This window comes from Channa argus, chromosome 6, assembly GCF_033026475.1.
Source record: "Channa argus isolate prfri chromosome 6, Channa argus male v1.0, whole genome shotgun sequence".
NCBI lineage: Eukaryota > Metazoa > Chordata > Actinopteri > Anabantiformes > Channidae > Channa > Channa argus.
The window spans coordinates 11332885-11353790 of NC_090202.1; the positions used below are offsets into that span (position 1 = coordinate 11332885).

At 37.8% G+C, this 20906-nt stretch overlaps 1 protein-coding gene across 1 annotated transcript in view; it reads left to right on the top strand.

Moving 5' to 3' along the window:
* cbl (Cbl proto-oncogene, E3 ubiquitin protein ligase) overlaps positions 1–20906 on the top strand; it is a 36852-nt gene that overhangs the window by 974 nt on the left and 14972 nt on the right. Inside the window, exons 2-4 of the mRNA XM_067508673.1 lie at positions 4805–5052; positions 18380–18526; positions 19208–19364. Of these exons, the coding sequence (XP_067364774.1) occupies positions 4805–5052; positions 18380–18526; positions 19208–19364 (552 nt within the window). The remainder of the gene's footprint in view (positions 1–4804; positions 5053–18379; positions 18527–19207; positions 19365–20906) is intronic.

Consider the following 20906-nt stretch of genomic DNA (forward strand, 5'->3'; position numbering starts at 1 on the left):
CAGCTAGTTAGCTGGTAGAAGTTATGGTTAGACAACCTTAGCCGATTTGTTAAACATGAGTCTTTTGTTATTCTTCATGTGCCAGGTTGCCTTACAACACTTTAAAACAAAAACTTTTACATTAACGTCAGCTCACGGATAGAGCAGGAATTTCTTTAACAGATCTGTTTGCTAGTGCTGTTTCCATACTGCTAAGTACGTAGTACATCTAACTTGTTTGACCACGTTTAAATACTAAGGTGTGTCTTAAATATTAGTATTAACAAATATGATAGTTTGCCTAAAGACATGACATATATGAACTGAATTTAATGTCCTGAATTTATAGGGGCGGATAGCACAATAATAGTTTCTCCTGTTTGTTGTTGCTCAAGTGTCCACACACGTTTAGTACTGCAACAAAGCATTGTGAAAAAATAAAAGAGATACGTCCATTTCACTACGCCAATTCTGCTCTTTCAAAGTGAAGACTTATTTCACAGCTTCACTTCTCGGAAAAAAGACTGTGACCCCCAGTTTCCTGTGAGATTCACAAAGTAATATTAGAGTGAATAGGAAGAGTGTCTCCTCTTCCTCTTTAATGCCTTAGTTTAGAGCTCTGATGTTAAGAGACCAAATCCTTTTACAAAGCCTGTATTGAGAAACCATCCAAACTTTATTTTCCTCTTTTAATATCAATGATGGATTGTCAAGCTGGTCTCATGTTCACCTCTGTTTATCCTCCATGACACACACAACAGCAGTTTTTTTCTTTTTTAGTTATTTTTTTCTTCTTTGTCATTGTTCAGCATGCTACTATTAGTTTGTCAGTCTGTAAACCCTGAAGGGCTTTGAAAGACAACTGGACTGCAAACACAAACCTCCCATAGTGGTTAGCTTTTGTAGTTTACAGTATGCCAATAATCTGACCACCGGAGGCACATCACCACCACCAAAGTGAAAAAAAGAGTATCTTACCTTTTGAGGCTGCTTTACGGCCCAAAGTATTTTTAATCCGCTAGTTTGTTTAAAATAGCAGCGGAAATATTGTTCAGTGCTGCCTAAAGGAAACCCACAGCATATGCCGTGGACCGACAGCTGCAGAAAAATAATGCAGTGTCTCTTTGAAAACACCCCCTTGTATAGGACCTGGTTACATTTAGTCAAAAACATGAGGCTAATTACAGTTTAACAAATGCTAATATTGAGTCCATGTGCATAAGCTTCTAAGATAATCTCTGATGCCCTGACCATAGTTGTATTCTTATTTTACCTTTCAGCATCTTGTGGAAACTTAAAATTACAGTTTAGAAATTGCAATGAATAGTAACCATTAGGTTTTGCATTACTGTCTCTGCTGTTAAATTGTACAAGACCAATGATTGCGAAGATTAGTTTACACACTCAAATAGTCACATTGACAGACAACTACCCCTGGATTTCTGTTTCTTTACTACTTCAGATGATCTGGATATCATAATAGCAATTTTGTGTCGTACAGCTAAATGACACACATTCGTGTTAAAGTTTAATATTTGCGTAAAATCATTTCATTTTTCACATAATATAATTATATAATATAATTTTTTATTATCTAAATTCCTTAGGAAATGTTAAAGTTCGAATTGATGAAATTCCCCAATATCACTTTATATTCATGTCACTATGGGGGTGTATTGTTGAAAGTATCCTGTTTTATCCTGTTACTCTTGTAGCAAATAAAACACTCAACATTTCAATTTAATTTTATGTTTTATTCCTTTTTTGCTAAACGCATCTAATAAGACATTGGTCTCAACTTTAATGGTGCTTCCCAACTTGCTTTATGTGATTATAACTTTTTTGAAAGGTAAATAGAAAATTAAGTTGCACAACAGTTTTAAACCAGATTTCTTTGTAAAACAATATTATCCATACTGTGTTGATTCCCAGTTTTTTTATTTTTTTTTATTTTCTAGAACAAGAGAAATTTGTTTTCCAGGAAAGGTCTCTGACCTCTGCAGAAACAAGGAAGCACAACATTGCCAGTTTACAGCTAAAGTGTAAAACAAATTCAACAAGGGCCAACTTTTCTTTAAGTTAGTCACCATTTGAACAACTTGAATTTGATGCATAACTACTTCCAAGTTTATGCAAGGTGTAGAATCAGCTAGGAGACACTGAGATGAAGAGAAAAGAGACTAATAACCATTGAGTAGCTCTATGGAATGCAGTTTAGCTTGGAGCGGTCAACATTTTGTTTCAAGACTAGCCTTGATATACACTGGTGTAAGAGTATTGACTTGTTTTCGCCTTCTATATGTGCATTCATGCACATGTGTTGCTCAGTTATGGGTACAGGTGTTAAGCGTGGTAGATTGCAGTGGTCTTATCTAGTCTCAGACATAACCATGGTAGACCTTCTGTGCTTGGAGTCATGAACGAATGCAAGGCTTTCATCCATATATTAACCAGCAGAAATTTATCTAAACTACACTAAAGATACAAAATATACAGGAGGCTGTTTCTCATGGTATAATTCACAATGCAGTTGTTGTTCTAGCACTTCTACAAGCTCTTCTTTCTCCTTCAGTATGATCTAGTTAAGTGGGAAACTGATTAAATCATCACAGCATTGCTGGTGTCATCTGGTCAGTGTGATGCTGAATGTGTTGTAGATTAGCTCTCATGACTAGTTGCATCAGTTGCATTTCCTGCTTCTTAAAACATCTGTTAGATCTTATGGTAGCCAGCCCAGTAAAGTGTTATGTACCCGGATCATCCTTGATGGTGATAGAAAACTATGGAATTCTAATCCATTTCTACTAATCTATTTATACTCGTCAGCATGAAGTTGGCCTTTTAATGCTCAGAGACGGTGCAAAGCCCCCACACTAAAAACATTTTGCATGTTGTGAAATCAGTACTGCTTAAAATATCCTACTGGTCAAATGTGACCTCATTCTTTTTGAGAGGCATTTGATACAGTGATGATAAAGTGACTGGTCTCAGCACACTGTCCCATTTATAAACTGGGATCAAATATTCCTAATATGTTACACAGTAGAAGAAGCCTAGCTTGTATTGCTTTTGGATTCAAGATATTGCACTTTAAATCAGATACCTTAGACAGTCCCTCCAGCATTTCTTTGCAACATTGCAAATTCCTGGAGGGACTGCTTATATGTGGATAGGAAGTGAATACTAAATAATAACGACAATGAGCAGTATTTACATGTATAACTACAACTATAAATAATTGTAATTATTGGCTTTTGTTATCTTATGGGCTTACTGCATAGCTTTACATGTTCATATGGTCAACATTTTAACCCTCAACTTGCAAATCTATCCATCTATCTAGTTTAAGCTGATTTGAGTTTATTATTTTGGCCAATTAAGACCTTTTTTCCCATCGTGACAAACCAATAGCTTTCAAAATGACGAAGCAAGGAATTTCAAGGCGACATTGTTATGCTGTTCCTGCCATATTTCTTTCTAACACTCACACATGATTAGTAAACAATACTTTGGCTTAGTTTACAAAAGATTGAACAATGTCCTGTTGTTGACATGGAACTGTTGGGTTGCTGTTGAAGCTGACACCCTAGCTTTATATTGGCACTAGTTTTAAAACAGTACACAAGATGCTGAATTTTTCAATAGAAGTGAAGATTTGCTAGTCTCACTCAAATTAGACTTGAGTCCAGTGGTAATATGACAGCAACCATGACCATATGGAACATAATTACAGAGTGTTCTAGGCTGCCCGCCAGTATCTTTTGTAATAGTCAACAACGTGATTTGGAAACTTGTACAGTAGTACAGTGACATGGGTGATGAAAAGTTGAACATTATTGAGGATGAAACATGCATTTGTACAGTCTGAGTCCCTTTTTTTTTTTTTTTTTTTTTTGGCCAGGCCTGTAGATGATTTGCTGTGATCTGAACATTAGTGAGGGTGGCTTAAGTTAAAAAAAAAAAAATAAATAAATAAATAATAATAATAATTTTTTTTTTTGCCTTTTGTACTGGAAACCTTTTATTTGTTTGACTGTTTGACAATATTGTAGTCAGCACTTTGGTTCACATTTGCCAGACAATCCTACTCAAATGTTGAGCAGAATTTGTTTTTTTAAGGCAGAAGTGGTGTAGGGTGTGCAAATTGAAAAGGGGAAGTATACATATCAACCGCTTCTCTAAACATAGAGAAGAAGGCGAGAATCAGACTGTGGTGACCCATGATTATTGACATGGTAGTCATATAATAAGATACAAATGTTCCTGTGTATGTTTATGAAAAGACATCTGTATGGGAAATGAGCAACAAATTGAGATTATTTCTTTCACGATGAGAACTAAGCAAACTAAATCCACACAATGGGCATACCTTGTCCTGTTCCACCTGCATCAGTTTTTTGCTTAGATAGTTAGTGTAACGGTCATGAAATACCTTATGATACCATAAGGGATTAAATGTGTAATTAATTTGTTCCATTTCATGTTGTGTAGACCATACTTCCCATCTGACAAAGGCTTTCAAGGGCCTTTCTTTCAGTTTTGTAGGCTTTTTTATGACTGCATTCACCTGTATGGGCTTGCTGACAAAATTTTGCGCTAAAGGAAATTGCTTTAAAAATGGAAAGAGATATATTATGCACTATCTAACTCTGGTATACTGAAATGCAGAGTAACATTTGAGACATTTTTAGATATTCTTTCTGTTACTTTTCTTTAACCTCTCTTTTACCTCTTCTGTCTTGTGTTTCTCATCTGCCTTCACTACCACATCCACCTCTTGTCTCTAACAATCTTGTCATTCCCCTCACTTACCCACTTACTGCAGGTGGTGCGTCTGTGCCAAAACCCCAAATTGGCTCTGAAGAACAGCCCCCCTTACATCCTGGATCTACTCCCTGACACCTACCAGCACCTGCGCACTATCTTGTCTCGCTATGAGGGCAAAATGGAAACTTTGGGGGACAACGAGTACTTCCGGGTCTTCATGGAGAACTTAACCAAGAAGACTAAACAGACCATCAGCTTATTCAAGGAGGGCAAGGAACGCATGTATGAGGAGAACTCACAACCCAGGTGAGTAAAGGCGATAGAAATCTAGCACCTAGTGTAATATTGATAGGATACTGATATTCGCTGCATTTATTCTGTGCTTTCTTCAAATATTATGGCTGAGTTATGTGGTGGTGGTGGTGTTGTTTATTTTTTTTAATGACTCCTTCAAAATGGGTGAATGTGAGTTGTGAAATCTTGATCACATGGCAGTTCATTCTAAATGATTACGATGACAGAAGCAGAGAGTGAACGGTTGCACCCATTCCCAACCCCCCGGGTGGTTGTAGCTCAAGATGTAAGAAAACAAAAGGAGAGAGGTGTTCGTGGTTTGTTGTGTATGCATGTGAGCATCTGCGGTCAGAATGGCGCCTCATCTACAGCTGCCTGCCTGTCACTTTGTATTTGTGCCTCTCTATCTCTATCATCTACATAAACATTTTCCTTTCATGTAGCTATCTTACTGTACTGTTTTCTTTTTGCACAGTGCCTTTTTATTTATTTCTTCCTTTTTAAAATTCTGTAATTTTTTTCCTCTTCCCCCAATCACACAATTGTACAGTCTGTTTAAAAAAAAATAAGAACTTGTTTTCATATGTGGCAAGGCTTGTGGAAGTGAAATTCATAAGATATTCACCATTTCCCTTGTTTAAAAAGTACCAAATTAAGGCAGATTCAAAAATTCCAAATAATGATGCCACACAAGGCCACAAGAAATTTGAGTGTTTTTAGTCTATGTACATTGTAGCTGCTGGATGGTGCTGTTCTACCTCTTTATACAGTCAGGTATATTTCTATAAAAATGTTATCATTTTGACTGTGACCACTATAGAAGGGTAAGCTGTTGGCTTTTATATTCAAGGATTTGGTAGAAAATATTAGATCAACTGCATGGGAAGTTACAAAAAATTGTCTTCAATACATCTTGTTACAGATGGGGACGGCTGTAGCTCAGTTGGTAAAGGCAGTCGTCCACGGGTGAGTGGTTCAATCCCCAGCCCTGGCTATATGTCGAAGTGTCCCTGGGCAACACACTGAACCCCTAACAGCCCATTCCCCTCCCCAGCTGTGCAGTGCCGGTCCAAGCCCGGTAGAAATTGGGGAGGGTTGCGTCAGGAAGGGTCCCCGGCGTAAAAACTGTGCCAAATCAACATGCGGACCATGTTCCGCTGTGGCGACCCCGAACTCACGGGATAAGCCGAAAGGACAAAAAAAAAAAAAAAAACATCTTGTTAGAGATGCCTCCTGGTTCACTGTACGCTTGGGGCAGATACTGTCAGACATACGGGAGGCATCATGTACAGTAGGTAATAAGTGTGTGAGGAGCTTCATTAGGTTTCTCTAGCGAGTGTTTTATACAATTATCAGATTTTATCCCATTTCAGGCTTTCTCCAAAACTGTCTCTGGGTTGGTTGCCTGTCTTTCTGGCAGTAAAGATTACAACTTGCAGAAGATTTAAAAAAACAAAAACAACTTTTGTGTTGTCCAGGCAGCTTTTGTGTGACAAGTTGCTGTTGTCTGCAGGAGCCTTTTGAGTAGTCTGTCTGACAATGTCACTGAGCTTGTGTGGAAATGGGTCCTGAAGTAGGAACTGTGCCTAAAACTGGGGTCGTTATGTGTAATTAATTGTCTATTTTAAATAGTTGTCACTCTTAACAAAAGATCAGAAACAATTTACTCTACTTTTCTTTTTTTTTTCCTCTGCAACTCTACTTGCTCTCTACTGTATGTATTTTCTGTGTAGCCTACATTTGCTGATGCAGATCTTAACATACTGCATTGATGCCGGCAGTCTTTTATTTCCATTTATCATAATATGACAGCAAAATCATGTCATAGTGCAATTCTTTATTTTGTTCAACTCTTAATATACATTACAGTGAAGAAAACACAGTTTGATTCACTTTAGAGCAACAGAGCAGTTAAGTGGTCATGAGCTAACTGTAAAGCTACAGACTGACAGCAGGTTGGAGCCATTTTTTGCCTGCCTTGTCACTTTAGTTTATATTAAATATTTAGAACAAACTAAACTCTAGAGTGGCGCTAGCGATTGGCTACCAAAATTGTTCTTGGGATCACTGCTGTGTCATGACATTAAAATTGCTCTTAAGAAAACATGGAACAATAAAGGGAGGGTAAAAGTATCAGGAGGTAATTCAGGTAGCTGCAAACCTGGTATGAGAGTTTTATTTTTTGTTTCATTTTTTTCAAATTTTGATTTTTAATGAAATTCAAGTGAGGAAAGTGTAACCCTGAAGTGGGTAGAAGAGATGTTGTCTGAAAACTGAAGAGAGGAGCTCATTGGCAATTGAATGCTAATAAAAGTGGAAGTCATCCCTTTAATTATTATTGTACCTTACCTGTTGTTATTATTATATATTATAATTGTTAAAATGACATTAATCGGACTCTAGAACTTTCTTTTTTCTTTGTGTGCCTGCTGTTTCATGTTTTATTTTTTATTTTTTTAAGGTATTAGAAAAAGGTGTTACTGGTTAGCTAATAAAGTATGTGATACATCCTCATGTTGTTGATCAGTTCCTCGGTGGGATTGTTCTTTTTCAGATACCGTAATGTTAATCTTGCGGATAGAGAAACTCCACCAGGTTAACCAGAAGGAAGAGGGAACTTCTATCTCAGTTGCCCCTGTATTTACTAAGATATAATGAAGACATTTTTAGCCATTTCTCTGTGAAATTAACTTTCATCGTCACTGTACCAAGAGGCCGTGCAAAAAGAAATTCCTAGTAAAGCTGGGGGAACACACACAAGCCAGGAATTACACACAAAGACTGTTTTTGTCTGTGGTCAGAAGGCAGTGGCAGTAACATTCACCAATGGGAAAGCCCACTTAAGAATCCTATAGAATCAACCAGTGACATAGAGCCTTTACAAAGAGTAGTATGTGGTTAGGCTACAGTTGTGTTCAGCACTTGGGTAAAGCTAGAAAAAGAACGCTAATAAGGTTATAGCAGTTGACAAAGGTGATTATGTTGTGCCACTGCCTGAATGCAGAAAGAATATACTGATAACACTGATTTCCCTAATTTTAAAAACGGTGCAGTGTGGGTGGATATGCTACGCTATGATGTTGACTTATTCGCACCTTGTTCCCCAGAGATTTAGATCCTCTATTTACCCCCCTTACACACACGCTCGCTCGCTCGCTCACTCGCTCTCTCTCTCGCTCGCTCTGTCTCTCTTTCTCTCACTGTCTCTCTCTCTCTCTCTCTCTCTCTCTCGCTGTCTCTCTCTTTCTTTTTTTTATTTTTATGAACCACACGGACTGTTTGGCTTTAGAAATGAAGAAAATTTGAAGTGGCACAAAATAAGCCTAGGTTAGTTTTTGTTGGGTAAGTGTAATAAGCCTGTTCTTCACATTAGTGTCAGTTGAGCTGTGTGGGCAAGATGAGTGATATTTTCTGCTTTTAAATACTGGCAGAAGGAGTGAAAGAGGGTTTAGTGTTGTTCTTAAAAAAAAAGTAAGGATGAAATTGAGTCTACTGTGAGTGAGACTTAATTATTAACAATGGCAGCCCATATTCAGTCAGCATCAACGCAACACAGTCAGCACTTCCTCCTTGCTTGCGTCGCTTACTTCCTCTTCTGTCTTTACACAGTGAACTGAAGACATTTTCTGACAGAAACATTTTACTCAAATCTTACAACTGTCTTTTTTGTGCCTGTTATGGGTGACTAGAAGAATGTTACACGGAATCCAAACCAGATTACCCTGCAGGATGTTTAAACTCTGTTGGGCCAGTAGTGGATCTGAAAAAACTAGCCATTTGAATCATCAACACAAATTGAGTCAACTATTGATGATTGATCAATTAAACAATTTCAATAAGAAATTACTTTTTAAATTTTTAGCACAGCTGCTATGTCTGTTGCCAGTATTTTAAAGTACTTTTAGAGGTAACTTGTGTGTTTTATTGACACATTCAGCAGAACACAACAGTAGATGGGTTGATCTCTGTGCCTTAAGAAAAGCCCCTTAACCTCTCTCCATGGTCTTGCCGGATACTGCTTTGGCCTCTGTGACTGTGATGGTCTTCCTGGGCTAAGTTTCTACTGCATCCTGACCACCATCAGCATGCTTAGTTTGTTCTCAGGAAGTAGTGGGCGTAAAGACTGCAGGGTGATGTAACTGCAAAAAGAGATGGACCCAGAGGCGAATGCCGTAAATATTATTTTTATCATTTACGGTCTAATTTCTTTTCATATCTCATCTTTACACAGCTAACTGTTGATGCTAAAAGGCATTTTGGATGTTGTCTTTTTTTTAAAGCCCTGTAAATGCACTTCACTGCCTGCTGTAAAGTTTTTCACACCCTAATAGATCAATGGCTTTCAGCTTGTCCCTTCAGGGGTCGCCACAGCGGAACGTGTTTTGGCATAAGTTTTTACGCCGGATGGCCTTTCTGTCGCAACCCTCCCTTTTTATTCATTTTTTATTTTTTTAACCTGGCCTTGGGACCAGCACCAAGGTGGCCTCTGGTGGCTGTACGGGGCCACACCTGATGGGGTGGGATTTGAACCTTCTGTATCCAAACCCAATGCTCTACCACTGACCAACCAGGCCCTCCATTTTCACACCCTAATATTTTTTTGTTTTTGATACATCTGCTTTTATAGTTCCTTAACATTTAATATTGCACTTACAGACATCTTTTTTTTTTTTTTTTTTTTTTTTTTTTTTTTTTTCATGAGTAAGGTTTTTCTCTGGATTTTGGAATAGCCAAATAAAGAAACATGAAAATATCTACTTTTTTCTTGTTTTACATATCTTTTTTGCTTTGGATTTTGAGTGTTGATCAGACAATGAAGTGATTATTCAGTAAATAAAGCCAGTGATTGGTGAGGAATCAGTCGCAGCACTAGACAAACTGAATCATGTTTAATCCACACATCTTTTAGTCCTGCACTGATCCCCCTTATGCTTTACTTGCTTGCCACATCCATACAGTACATTCCTTTACTGATGGCAAATTGCTGCAGTCCTTTGCACAATAGAGAAATACATTCCAGACATACTTAAGTGATATTATTACAATGGTTGCTATAAACCGCTTCCTTAAGCTTCTACTCATGCAGCCTTTCCTGCAGTTAAACTACTGTTTAGGCTTTGGTTGCAGGTGCAATGATGAGGCTTTCATTCAACACTGAGTTTCTCTTTATTCTGCATCTTGCGAAGATGTTGAGGTGTGAGTCCACAACAAAAACTGCTAAGAACACGAAGTGTAGTCTTAATTCTCATCGAAATGTTTACCACCTGCAAACATTTAGCTCTACTATTCTTTTTTTTTTCTTTTTTCTTTTTTTTAAATTACACTTGACTTTTTTGCTACTTTTGAAACGGCCAGACCAAGAACTGTTTTAGCATCTTTATCTGAAGCATAGTGGTGGTGAAACACACTTTGCACAAGCCTGTATTTTCAGTGAGTTGGAGCTGGTGCTTGGCATTGTTGTCTAATTTCCCTGCATTCTTCCTGGCTGCTGTTGTTACTTGCTTCCGCAACTGTCTATCTATACATTTGTGTTTTTAACATAATTGACAGTTTTAAAGATAATTTTAGTTGTTTAGCTGGGTCACTAATGCTAAATGGAAAAACATCACCCTAGAAAAGTAATTCTGCAGCTTCTTACAATAAAATAGGTTGTCAGGGATGGCAGTGATTGATTATGTCAAGCCTTTAATGACAGAGAAAAACAGGTCATTGTTTAGGACAGTATCTTTGGTATTTGCAAATGTCATTTGTACACATTCCTATTTTGCCTTACCAAGGCAGCCCCATCCTAAAATGATTTCCTATTTTATTGTAAATGTACGTGATATCCATGTGAAACAAAGGTCTCCCTCAGAGCACTTGTCTTAACTTTGACTATCTGAAAACCCATCTTATCACTGCAGCTGTAATACTGTATGAAAGATGATGTTTTTAATATTGGATAGAGCCATAGGGAAATGCAGTGTTGCATTAAAATGTCAGATCAAATTGATTATATGAGAAAGTTTGCATCAATGCTATTCACTTCTGTTTTATCTGTAGTTGCTCTGCCATGTTTAATAATTTAGTAACTACCCATCCAACATAGAAAAATATAAGTCGTGTCTGAAATCACACCCTACTCATTGATTTCCTATTCCTTATATAATTTACACTAAATAGTTCAGTCTATAGTGAGCAGTCATTTGAAATTGTGGACACTTACTAATTGTTGTCACGTTATATCATCGCTAATAACTAAGTCACGTAAAGGTAATTGTTTTCAGATATAGTCATTGGCTCTTTAATATTAAGATGAAACGTGTTGCAAAATATGGACAGTTGTGGGTCATGTGCTCAATGGGAGTTATGCCAACTTGAGCTCGAAGGATAGAAGTTTTAAGATTCTGCCCAGAGGTCTGAGGGCTGTACCCCAATGTGGGATTAGCAGGTTATCTGGCTATCTTTGTGTTTAGTTCAGGTTTTCCATTATTGCAAAGCTGGCTCACTTTTATCCAGGCTACATCAAAAGACACTATGATGATTCTTAGTAAAATTATTAGAAAAATAATCCACACACTGTTAAATACTTCCCATGATTATTCAAATGAATATAGTAGTCAGACTGGTTTTAAGAGTTTCCTTCCCACTCTGGCAGGAGACATTAGCAGTTTTTTAATTTTATGTGCATCAAATACTAAATAAAATACAAGGGAATCATTTTCATTAAAGCAATCTCATAATCAGGGAGTATTATACAGTATAATTTGTGTTTCATACATATTTGAATAATATTTGCATTGTTTTACTGTTTGTTTTCTGTGATAATATTGTTTATAGCTTAACCAGCTGAAAATCACTTTATTCTTTACATTAACCAAAATTCCATGCTGGTATCACAGGTTACTCTTCTACTTCACAATGTACCAGTCATGGGACTGCCTCTGTTGCATCTAATTAACAACTCTGGTTCTTTGATATGAACATGCTGATAGCCTGACAGGAGAGCCCGTGCCCCACAGAGCCAGTTGATACCTTGGTTCATGGTGCCTGTTGCCTAGAACACCCAATAGGCTCAGCGAAGCCAGAAAGCCCTAAGATAAAATTGCATCTTGGTGCCGCCCCTGGTGCATCAGTTTGCCAGCTGGTCTACGATTTGGGTTTCTGAAGCCAAATCAACATTAAAATCTCTAAAAATTACTTTTAAGTATTGGATTCTCATGATGAATTATTGTGGTGCAGCTCTCATCTCCCATCCACTGTGTTATGAGAGAGTTATGAGAGCCACCTTGCTGTTTCATACTGCTGTTCTCAGCTGTATTAGATATAAATCAAACTGAATGTGCTTCCTTTTGGCTCATCTCTCAAACAAAGATGAGTTAAGGAAAAAAACACTGCTTTGGTCTCTCTGTACTGCAACATCAGGGAGTCTTAGAGGTTAGCTAGTTGATTGTTATCAAGTTGGGAGTAAAGCACGGGAAGCTTTTAGTGGTTATCATTGCTGAGAATGGAGAACTCAGTTCACACTCCAAAGGCTGTGGGTGTTTCAGCTTCAGTGACATTTGCCTACACTTGTAGCCTGGGGCTCTGTGTGCAGATACATGTTCACATGCACAAGCATGCGCACACAAACAATTCAACAAACCTAAATAGCACATCATCAGAGTTACTTATGTTGTTGAAATATCAGTGAGCAGCCGAGTCAGGTAGTCCTCACACTATTAAATTATGATGAATAGCAAGATGCACCCTATTTTCTCTGCCCTAAAGAATACAGCACGCATTTGTTATTTATGCACACAATAATGAATGAGCCTAGATAGGCACCAAGATCTGACTGCTCAACTTTCTTGAGAGAGGATTTAGTGAAAATAGAACCATTTCTTGTTCATTTTTTTATTTTTTTTTTTGCTGCAACCTTTTATTTCCCTAAGATGGTCTGAGTTTAGGTTTGATAAAACAAACTGCACAAATGAAAATTGAAAATGTTGTGTTGTTCTTGGTTTTTTCCAGCTGCACATCTGTTTCTTGAGGTGTTTTTAAATTCTGATATTGTAGGTAAGTCATAGTTTAGAAGTGTGTGAGAGTGTCTGTCATGGCTGTTTCCTGGCAGAGAGCCAGAATTAAGTCAGTTCCGGACAGTTAGATTTATATAGTGGTGACTAGAGCAAGATTTTTTTTTGTGTGTGTGTACATTGACTTTTTGTGTTTGCATTAAACACAAAACAATAACTTTTGCTAATATGCTGCTTCTATCCATCCGTCCATTTTACAAGCTGCTGCAAGCTATTTTGAGATTATCTGGGTACTGGAGCTGAGGTGAAGAACAGGCTACACCCTGGACAGGTCACCAGTCTGTCTCAGGGCCATATATACAGTATAGAGGGGCAGACAACCATTTACACCTGAATGATCAATTAACCTAACTGGATTGGACTGTAGGAGGTAACTGTAGAAAACCAGAGCACAAGGCCTTTCATGCAAACTCAACACAGAAAGGCCACAGTTGGCAGGTGTATTTTTGAATCAGGGACCTTCTAGCTATGAGGGAGCAGTGCTAACCATTCCAACACTGTGCTTACTATGTACAGCATATATTATCTTACCAAAATTATGTATTTAAGTACTGATTCACTTGCACCACTTGATCCAATGGGTGCTGTTTTGTCTCTTGTAATTTCTCTGTGCAATATTTAAAACCATTCTAGGGATAAATATGGTGATGTCCATTTAAAGACATCACTGTGAGTCATTGGGTGTGTGTGATGCGATACGAAAATAAGAGATTGTTAGCGTCCGTGTTCTCTCATTGTGGCCCCCAGTCTCAATTTATCTTATAAAGTATGGTAAAAAAAAAAAAGTAGTAGCTTAGTTTTAGGCGTATGTTTGTGTGTGATCTGTATTTCCCGTTTAGCATTGAACAGAAAAGATAATACAGCTGCATGATGATATTACAGCTACTTGTAACTCTGCCAATTCAGACAGACTCTCATTCAGTAAGGCTGACCCTTGCTGGCTGTGCTGCAGTGTATTAGCGCAGTGCGGTGCTGGCTGGCTGGCTAGCTGTGCTACTTTATCACAGCCATCAGGAAACAGGAAGGGAGCAGCCAGCTGCAGGGTCATAGGTCAATCTATAGCATGAGGGGGATGGTGGACAAAAACCTAGTGTTAAGAATAAAGGTCTGGCTTTTTGCACGGTTGTTGCTAAGAATAACAGTAAAAAAAAGGGGGGTATAGCTATGTGACAATCCAGAGTAGGTATGCAAACAATGTATGTGGCCCATTGACTGCTTTGTTCCTATTGACTTAGCAGCTAAAAAAGTGGTAACCATTCTAGTGGTAGATTGTTGAGCACTAGCTACTGTTCTGTATGAACACACATACACATACATTGCATTACATTAAACACATACATTTAAAAAAAACAAAACCGCTTTGTTATCCCCAGACATGGTCATTTTAACAGCAAACACCTACAACACAGCCACGTGTTGGGGGATTTTTCGACAGAACTAAATGCGTATGTCATTTCAAATGAGACTTCCTTTGCTTTTGCAGGTATGGTAGCTTGAGTCTTTTCTTGCCTTAACAGCTTTTTTCTGTTTGTGTCAATCCACAGGGTTTGCACTGTGGTTATCTTTTTTTTTATTCTTGCTAAATGCTTAAAACCTTATTTTTCTTCATCATTTAGAGAATGAGACAGGGGGGCCTACATTATATGAAACACATGAAGCTGGAAACAGTTGTCCTTTATTTTCATACTTTTTGAGCAGGCAGGGTTCCATTTTAAAAAGGTAATGTCATACATTCCCCTGCAGTGATGTTAGGCTATACTTGAATTAAAATGTGACTGTAAAGGTGACCCCCATCCTCTAGTAGAGTAATTTAGTTTTTGAAAGCTTGAAATCTGTTTGTCTTTAACATTAACATTTAAAGTTGGTATTTTACACATTTATATTTGTTATAGACAAGTTGTACATTTGCTATTTTTGGCAAAATGTACTGATCTTTAGATCACAAGCAGTTTGGCGGAACTGGTTGAAATTGGTTATATGAAGCTCGAACTCACAGAGCTTGATGATGAAGGCACCGCATGATTGCCCATAGAAATTTTGGATCAAAAAGCAAAATTTAAATCCATTGTCCTTTAAATACATGTAAAATCTATCCAAGTATGAACCTCTTCATATCACCAAATATCAGAACATATCACACTAATAGAAATTTTGGCTCTAATTGCAAATCTTTAAACATATCGGTAACATTTGCTGGGGAATTAGCATTGAAATCAAATGGTGCATTTAAAGAGAGGCGTTTAAAAGCTTAAGTCAAAAGTAACCTCTATAAATATTTCTACCTTAGAAATCAGCAGCATGGGAAAGTGCATTCATAAGATGAAGATTCATAAGTAACTTATGCTAGATGTGGAAATAAAAGCTTTGAGTGAGGAGAGTGTTATTGCACACATAAACTTGAAGGAGAGGATAACTGTCTTCATACGATTATGCTGAAGATGAAAGAGCAGGAGGAGGCTGTTGTGACTTAGATAAAAGCACACTGTAGAGGAGGTTGACAGGAGAATGGATGAGGCTGTAGCTTTAAAGCTCAGTAGGTCAGTAGGGCCAGAAAGCAGAAGAAACAGAGGAGGACCCCCTACTGAGTTGATAGCTGCTGGAGAAGACACACTGAAAAGCAGTGTCACAAACACCTTTTCCTGGGATGACACTGAAAAGGGGTTCACAGCTACTAATGCATGAGCTCCTCAGGGAAATGCACAGTAGATGAAAATCTGATTTTGCTCTCTGACTCACTGATGAAGGTAGCCCTTACTTCAAAGGCATACACTGACTGCATCTGGTTTCAAGTCTGTGCTGTAGATTTTAAGTGGGCAGAGCAGCTCATAAGATTAGACATTCATCTACAAGAGTGTTCATTGTCTGACGATCATTTCCTGCTGAGAGTACAAACATAGCATGTTATTTCAGATTTCAAATGTTGCTATTTCTCCTTTGGGTTCTTGTCTGCTGCCTCTGGAGTAAGTAATCTTTAAAAGCACAAGTTTATTTTAGTTTTTCATTTATTTTTTTGGTTGGGTCTTGATCACTAATCTTATTCATCCAACTTCACTCACTGTCCTCCCTCCTCATTCACTTGGTCCACCCGTCCTCCTCTTTATCCACTCATATAGAGTAGTGTAGTGTGGGCCAGCTGCAGTGTAGGCATGCTTTCATTGCTGTCTCTCCCGTGCATGTCAATTCACCCTGACCAATGGCCAAGCACAATCTCCCTCTGTGTTGCCTTGTAAATCATGTCTTTCTCAGCATGATACTCTAATACTGTGATGGTGGTATGGTGACATTCTGCAGCTTAATTCTGTAATTGTTTGTCTGTAGTTGTTTTTTTTTTTTTTTTTTGAGTAACCACATTTGTCTTACTCAATTATACTTTCCTTCTCCTTTAAACCCGTTTTACACAACATTTCTGGTATAATGCCAAAATGATGAGTTTGTCCATGATCTGCTTTGGGGATCGGTTTAAGGAATATAATACAGGCATTACTGAGCTGCGCTAGGAAAAAATTGTTGACCACCTATACCTCCCACCTTAGATACATGTGATGCATTGCGGATCTCCCTGTTTTCCTTCAACATACATGGGAGAGTAAATCGTCACTCGCCTTCACCCCAAGACATCTCTCTCATTTTACACAGATGTTGGGGTGGCACAGGCAATCTTACTACTTTCACTGTCAGTATACCACAAGGTCATCAGTGGCCCCACAATGCCAGGTTTCTACCTTTCTATTCAGAGTGTCATGTCAACAAAATTCTTGTTAAAAGGGGTTTATTAAGAAGTTATTTTTTTTCCTCTCGTACTCTAGTCCTTTCTGTCCTCTGTGCTTGTTGACGAGCATTTTGCTAATAGGCATTATGCTACTATTCTGTACATCTCAGTCACTCTGTGAATGTTTGTGTGTCTCTCCTAACACTGCTGTGTTGTCTCCCTGGACCTGTGACTATTTCCGTACTGTGGAAGCAGCTAAGGACAATTCTCAGTGGGAGAAAACGCTAAGCTGAACCCTGGCCTTAAGTAAAATGTCCTTATTTTCATCCTTGCACTTCTTGTGTTATCCAACTTACACATTGATTGTTATAAATATGCAGTAACTGCATAGTCTACATTCAGATCTCATGTTTTTATGACATCTGTACGTCTGCCAAACATTGCACAGCCACCACTTTTGTGGTGAAAACATCTTATGTGCTAATCCTAGAATAATATAATAGAATATATTGTTATCATATACCAACCAGAGGTTTTGTCTGTCTAGCAACATATCCAGATAATTTACTTTCTTTACATATGTCATGTCATGTCATTAAGCAAATTTCTGTGTTGTACATTAGTAATGTGCATATTAGGGAGACAAATGAGAAGAGAAAGTGAGTCAAGTTGAGGCAAGTTCCCAGCATATTCTGCATTTCATACAGGACTGTTTCTAGGTATTTTTATAGCTCAGAGTATGTGATGTGGCATGTTTATGATCATTGACTGCCAAGAGATAAGTTTGGTCATTTGTTCTGATGGCACGATACCTTACATATTGATTCTTTCATCATGTTGAATAGGTTCATACAGATAACTTATGACAAGTAGTTGATGGAGTAGATGAAAATTTGAACCCATTTTTACATACGGGCACAGCTTGAAGGTCTTTCTAAAACTGCTAGCGGAAAATAAGAAAAGTGATATCTCAGTGATCATCAACCGTGACAGTTAAATGTTGGTAGTGTCAAAACTTATTCCCTACTGATGGTAAGAAAAAACAAGCTGAAAAAGAAATGATATACAAATGTAGAGCGATGCATAGTAAGGCTTATTTTACTTGATTTTCGGCTCATTCTTCTGTCTTCATCACCAATGTAGTTATTTGACAGTTTCTGGCTCACCCGTGCTTTATGTTTTGAAACAGCAAGTGGAAATGTAAAAGAAATGTAAAGACATGTAGTAACATAATACACATTTACACGCCTGAACTTTCAGGTAGTTCATTATTATATCATTCACATCACTGTGTTTCTTACATTGCCACAGATGGCTAAGCTGTCAAGATGCTCAAAAATTACTTTTCTATTTATAGTTTACTCAGACATCGGTGTACCTGATGCACATTTCAGTGTTAAAATATTAACATTTTTCTGTCAGCTTTTTATGCAACTAACCAGTGTTATTTAGTTGACTTGACTCGATGTGTAAAAAGAAGAAATCTCTTGCAAGCAATGAACTATACACCATGACTACTGAGAAATGGCAAATGTGTGAAATCTCACACCCTCCTCTCTATTCTTGACTTGTACAGGCGGAACCTCACCAAGCTGTCGTTGATCTTTAGCCACATGCTTGCTGAACTAAAGGCCATTTTCCCCAATGGCCTGTTTCAGGGGGACAACTTCCGCATCACCAAGGCAGATGCTGCAGAGTTCTGGAGGCGTGCCTTTGGAGACAAGTGAGTCCAATCAGTTTCTTTATGCACTTTGTTTATTTTGTGGTAGCAAACTGGTACCCAGGAACTGATTACCCTCATGTATTATTACCTGTTAGTTAATCTGTCCCCAAGTTTACACAGCAATGATTGAACAGAGCTATTCAACAGCTAATCCCACAATTTACCACCTTGAGTTCCTAGTACCTTTTAATAATAAATTAATGCCTAGTATTTTTCAAGTAAATGTGAGGTTTACACAGTATATTTAACTAAAGTTCAGCATCTTCCAAATGTTGGCCTGGTTGCTTTGAAATTGAGCTTTTATCGTATCTTTTTGAATTCTTTAAGTGATGACATCAGATTAGGCTTCCTCACCCATGCTCATCAAAACTCTATTTGTAAGTAAGTTTAAGAATAGCATTTCCTTTTCATCACATATGCATCATTAGAATTTACCTTGAAAAGAAATGCAGTTAATATCTGCATTTAAAAGAAGGTACTACTGACTTTACTGCTAATAATCTATTAAAGAATCATATAACACGCCAGTTAATTCAAGTAAAGTTAAGACTGCCCCTTCATTCACGTGCAGAATGCCACAAGGCAAGATGTACATTCAGGAGTATGTATTTCTGATGTTTTGATATTTGTTATCAGTATTTACAAGGAAATGTTGTTGCTGTTTTGTTTTGTGTGTGACAGGACTATCGTGCCGTGGAAGGTGTTCCGTCAGTCTCTCCACGAATTTCATCCCATCAGCTCTGGACTAGAGGCCATGGCTCTCAAGTCAACTATAGACCTCACCTGCAATGACTACATATCTGTCTTTGAGTTTGACATCTTCACCAGGCTATTCCAGGTAGAAACACACACACTCAACCACTCCCTGCACCTTTCTACTAGTATTGTCCTTTGTTTTTGAGTCAATGAGAGGGACATATAGGAATGAATAATTTATGGCAGTCCCTTAGCCTTGTTGTAAAATTTGAGCAGAGCTTTCATTTAGCTTTACCTTTTGTCATCGTTAGTTTTCTGTAATAAGAGTACACAAGGGCAGTGTCAGCTCTTATGCCAAATACTTGTATTGGCATTTTGACATCCCTGGCAATGATTTTGTCTTTTTCACGGGGTTGCCTCATAAGGCCAAGACGGGCCTTTCTTACAAGATCCATTAGAAGATCTGGTATCATGCTATAAGATTCCCTAAAGTTGCACTTTCTTACTCTTAGATGGATAACACACAATGAGGACAAAAGTTTGGGAAATAAAGAATAAGCCATGAATTTAAGCAAGCCTGCATTTTTGAGCAATGGTACCATGTCAGTTTGAGTTAGTTTACTTTGCCAAACTCTGGCTCAAATTGGTAATTGATAGACTACATTAGCAGCACACTGTTCATGCGCTGTAGTGAGGTAAATGGCTAAAAGCAGCCAACAATTTATATTTTGCAAATCTATACACAAGGCAGCTGGAAACAGCCCGTTTGTTTTGGAGTATTTTAGTCTATATTTAATGTGGTGCAGGTGCTCCTTGGCTTTATAATGAAGCAGCGGGAGAAAGGAGGGCAAATTTAAATAAAAAAGATATACTAGAGAATGGGAGAGCATGTGTATCGTGCATTATCTTTAGATCTTATCTATAATGCAAGCATAATGTATCAACATTTTAAATAACAGCAGTAGATGATAACCATTCTACATTTTATGCCATCTTATATGTAAAATTACCTCAGTGCATTTTATTTCACATTAACTGAAACTTCTTGTATCTTTTTTTCTTTTTATATGCCGTAGTGTGTGTTGTTAATTTCCTTCATTGACTTTTAGCCTGTCTACTGGTGTACAGGGCACTGACAGGCTTATTAAAGTCTAAACAGATTATAGACATTTCCTATGACACTCCCTCATACAGAAAAGTCCTCCTCTAAATGTCCTCAAACTGAGAAAAGGAAGTGAGCCTGTGGCCATTTTAAGCACTGTCCTTGATATGCAATAGACTAAGGGTGACATTTTTTTGTTGTTGTTTTTTTTTTTATTGCAAGAGCCCTTTACATGGTGGTATTTGTGGTAACTCAAGTAATGCATGTAGGTAGTGGACACTACATTACTCAGCACACTTTTGTTTACTAACCCAGCTAGTCCATGATCACATTACACTAAACAGTACAGGTAAGATCACACAGTTATGACAAAGTATAAAAAGTAAGAACAGATTTTAATGTAAATATAGGGAAGTTACAGTCAGGGCAGTCCCTCCTTGTTTTTAGCTTAATGCAAAAAAAAAAAAAAAAAAGGTATTTGTACATACAAATTGTTATGCAGTTTTAACCGTGCCACAACTTCTGCAACACATTTTCAGTGTTGCAGAAGTGTGTTAGCTCTTCTTCCTTTTCACACACCAG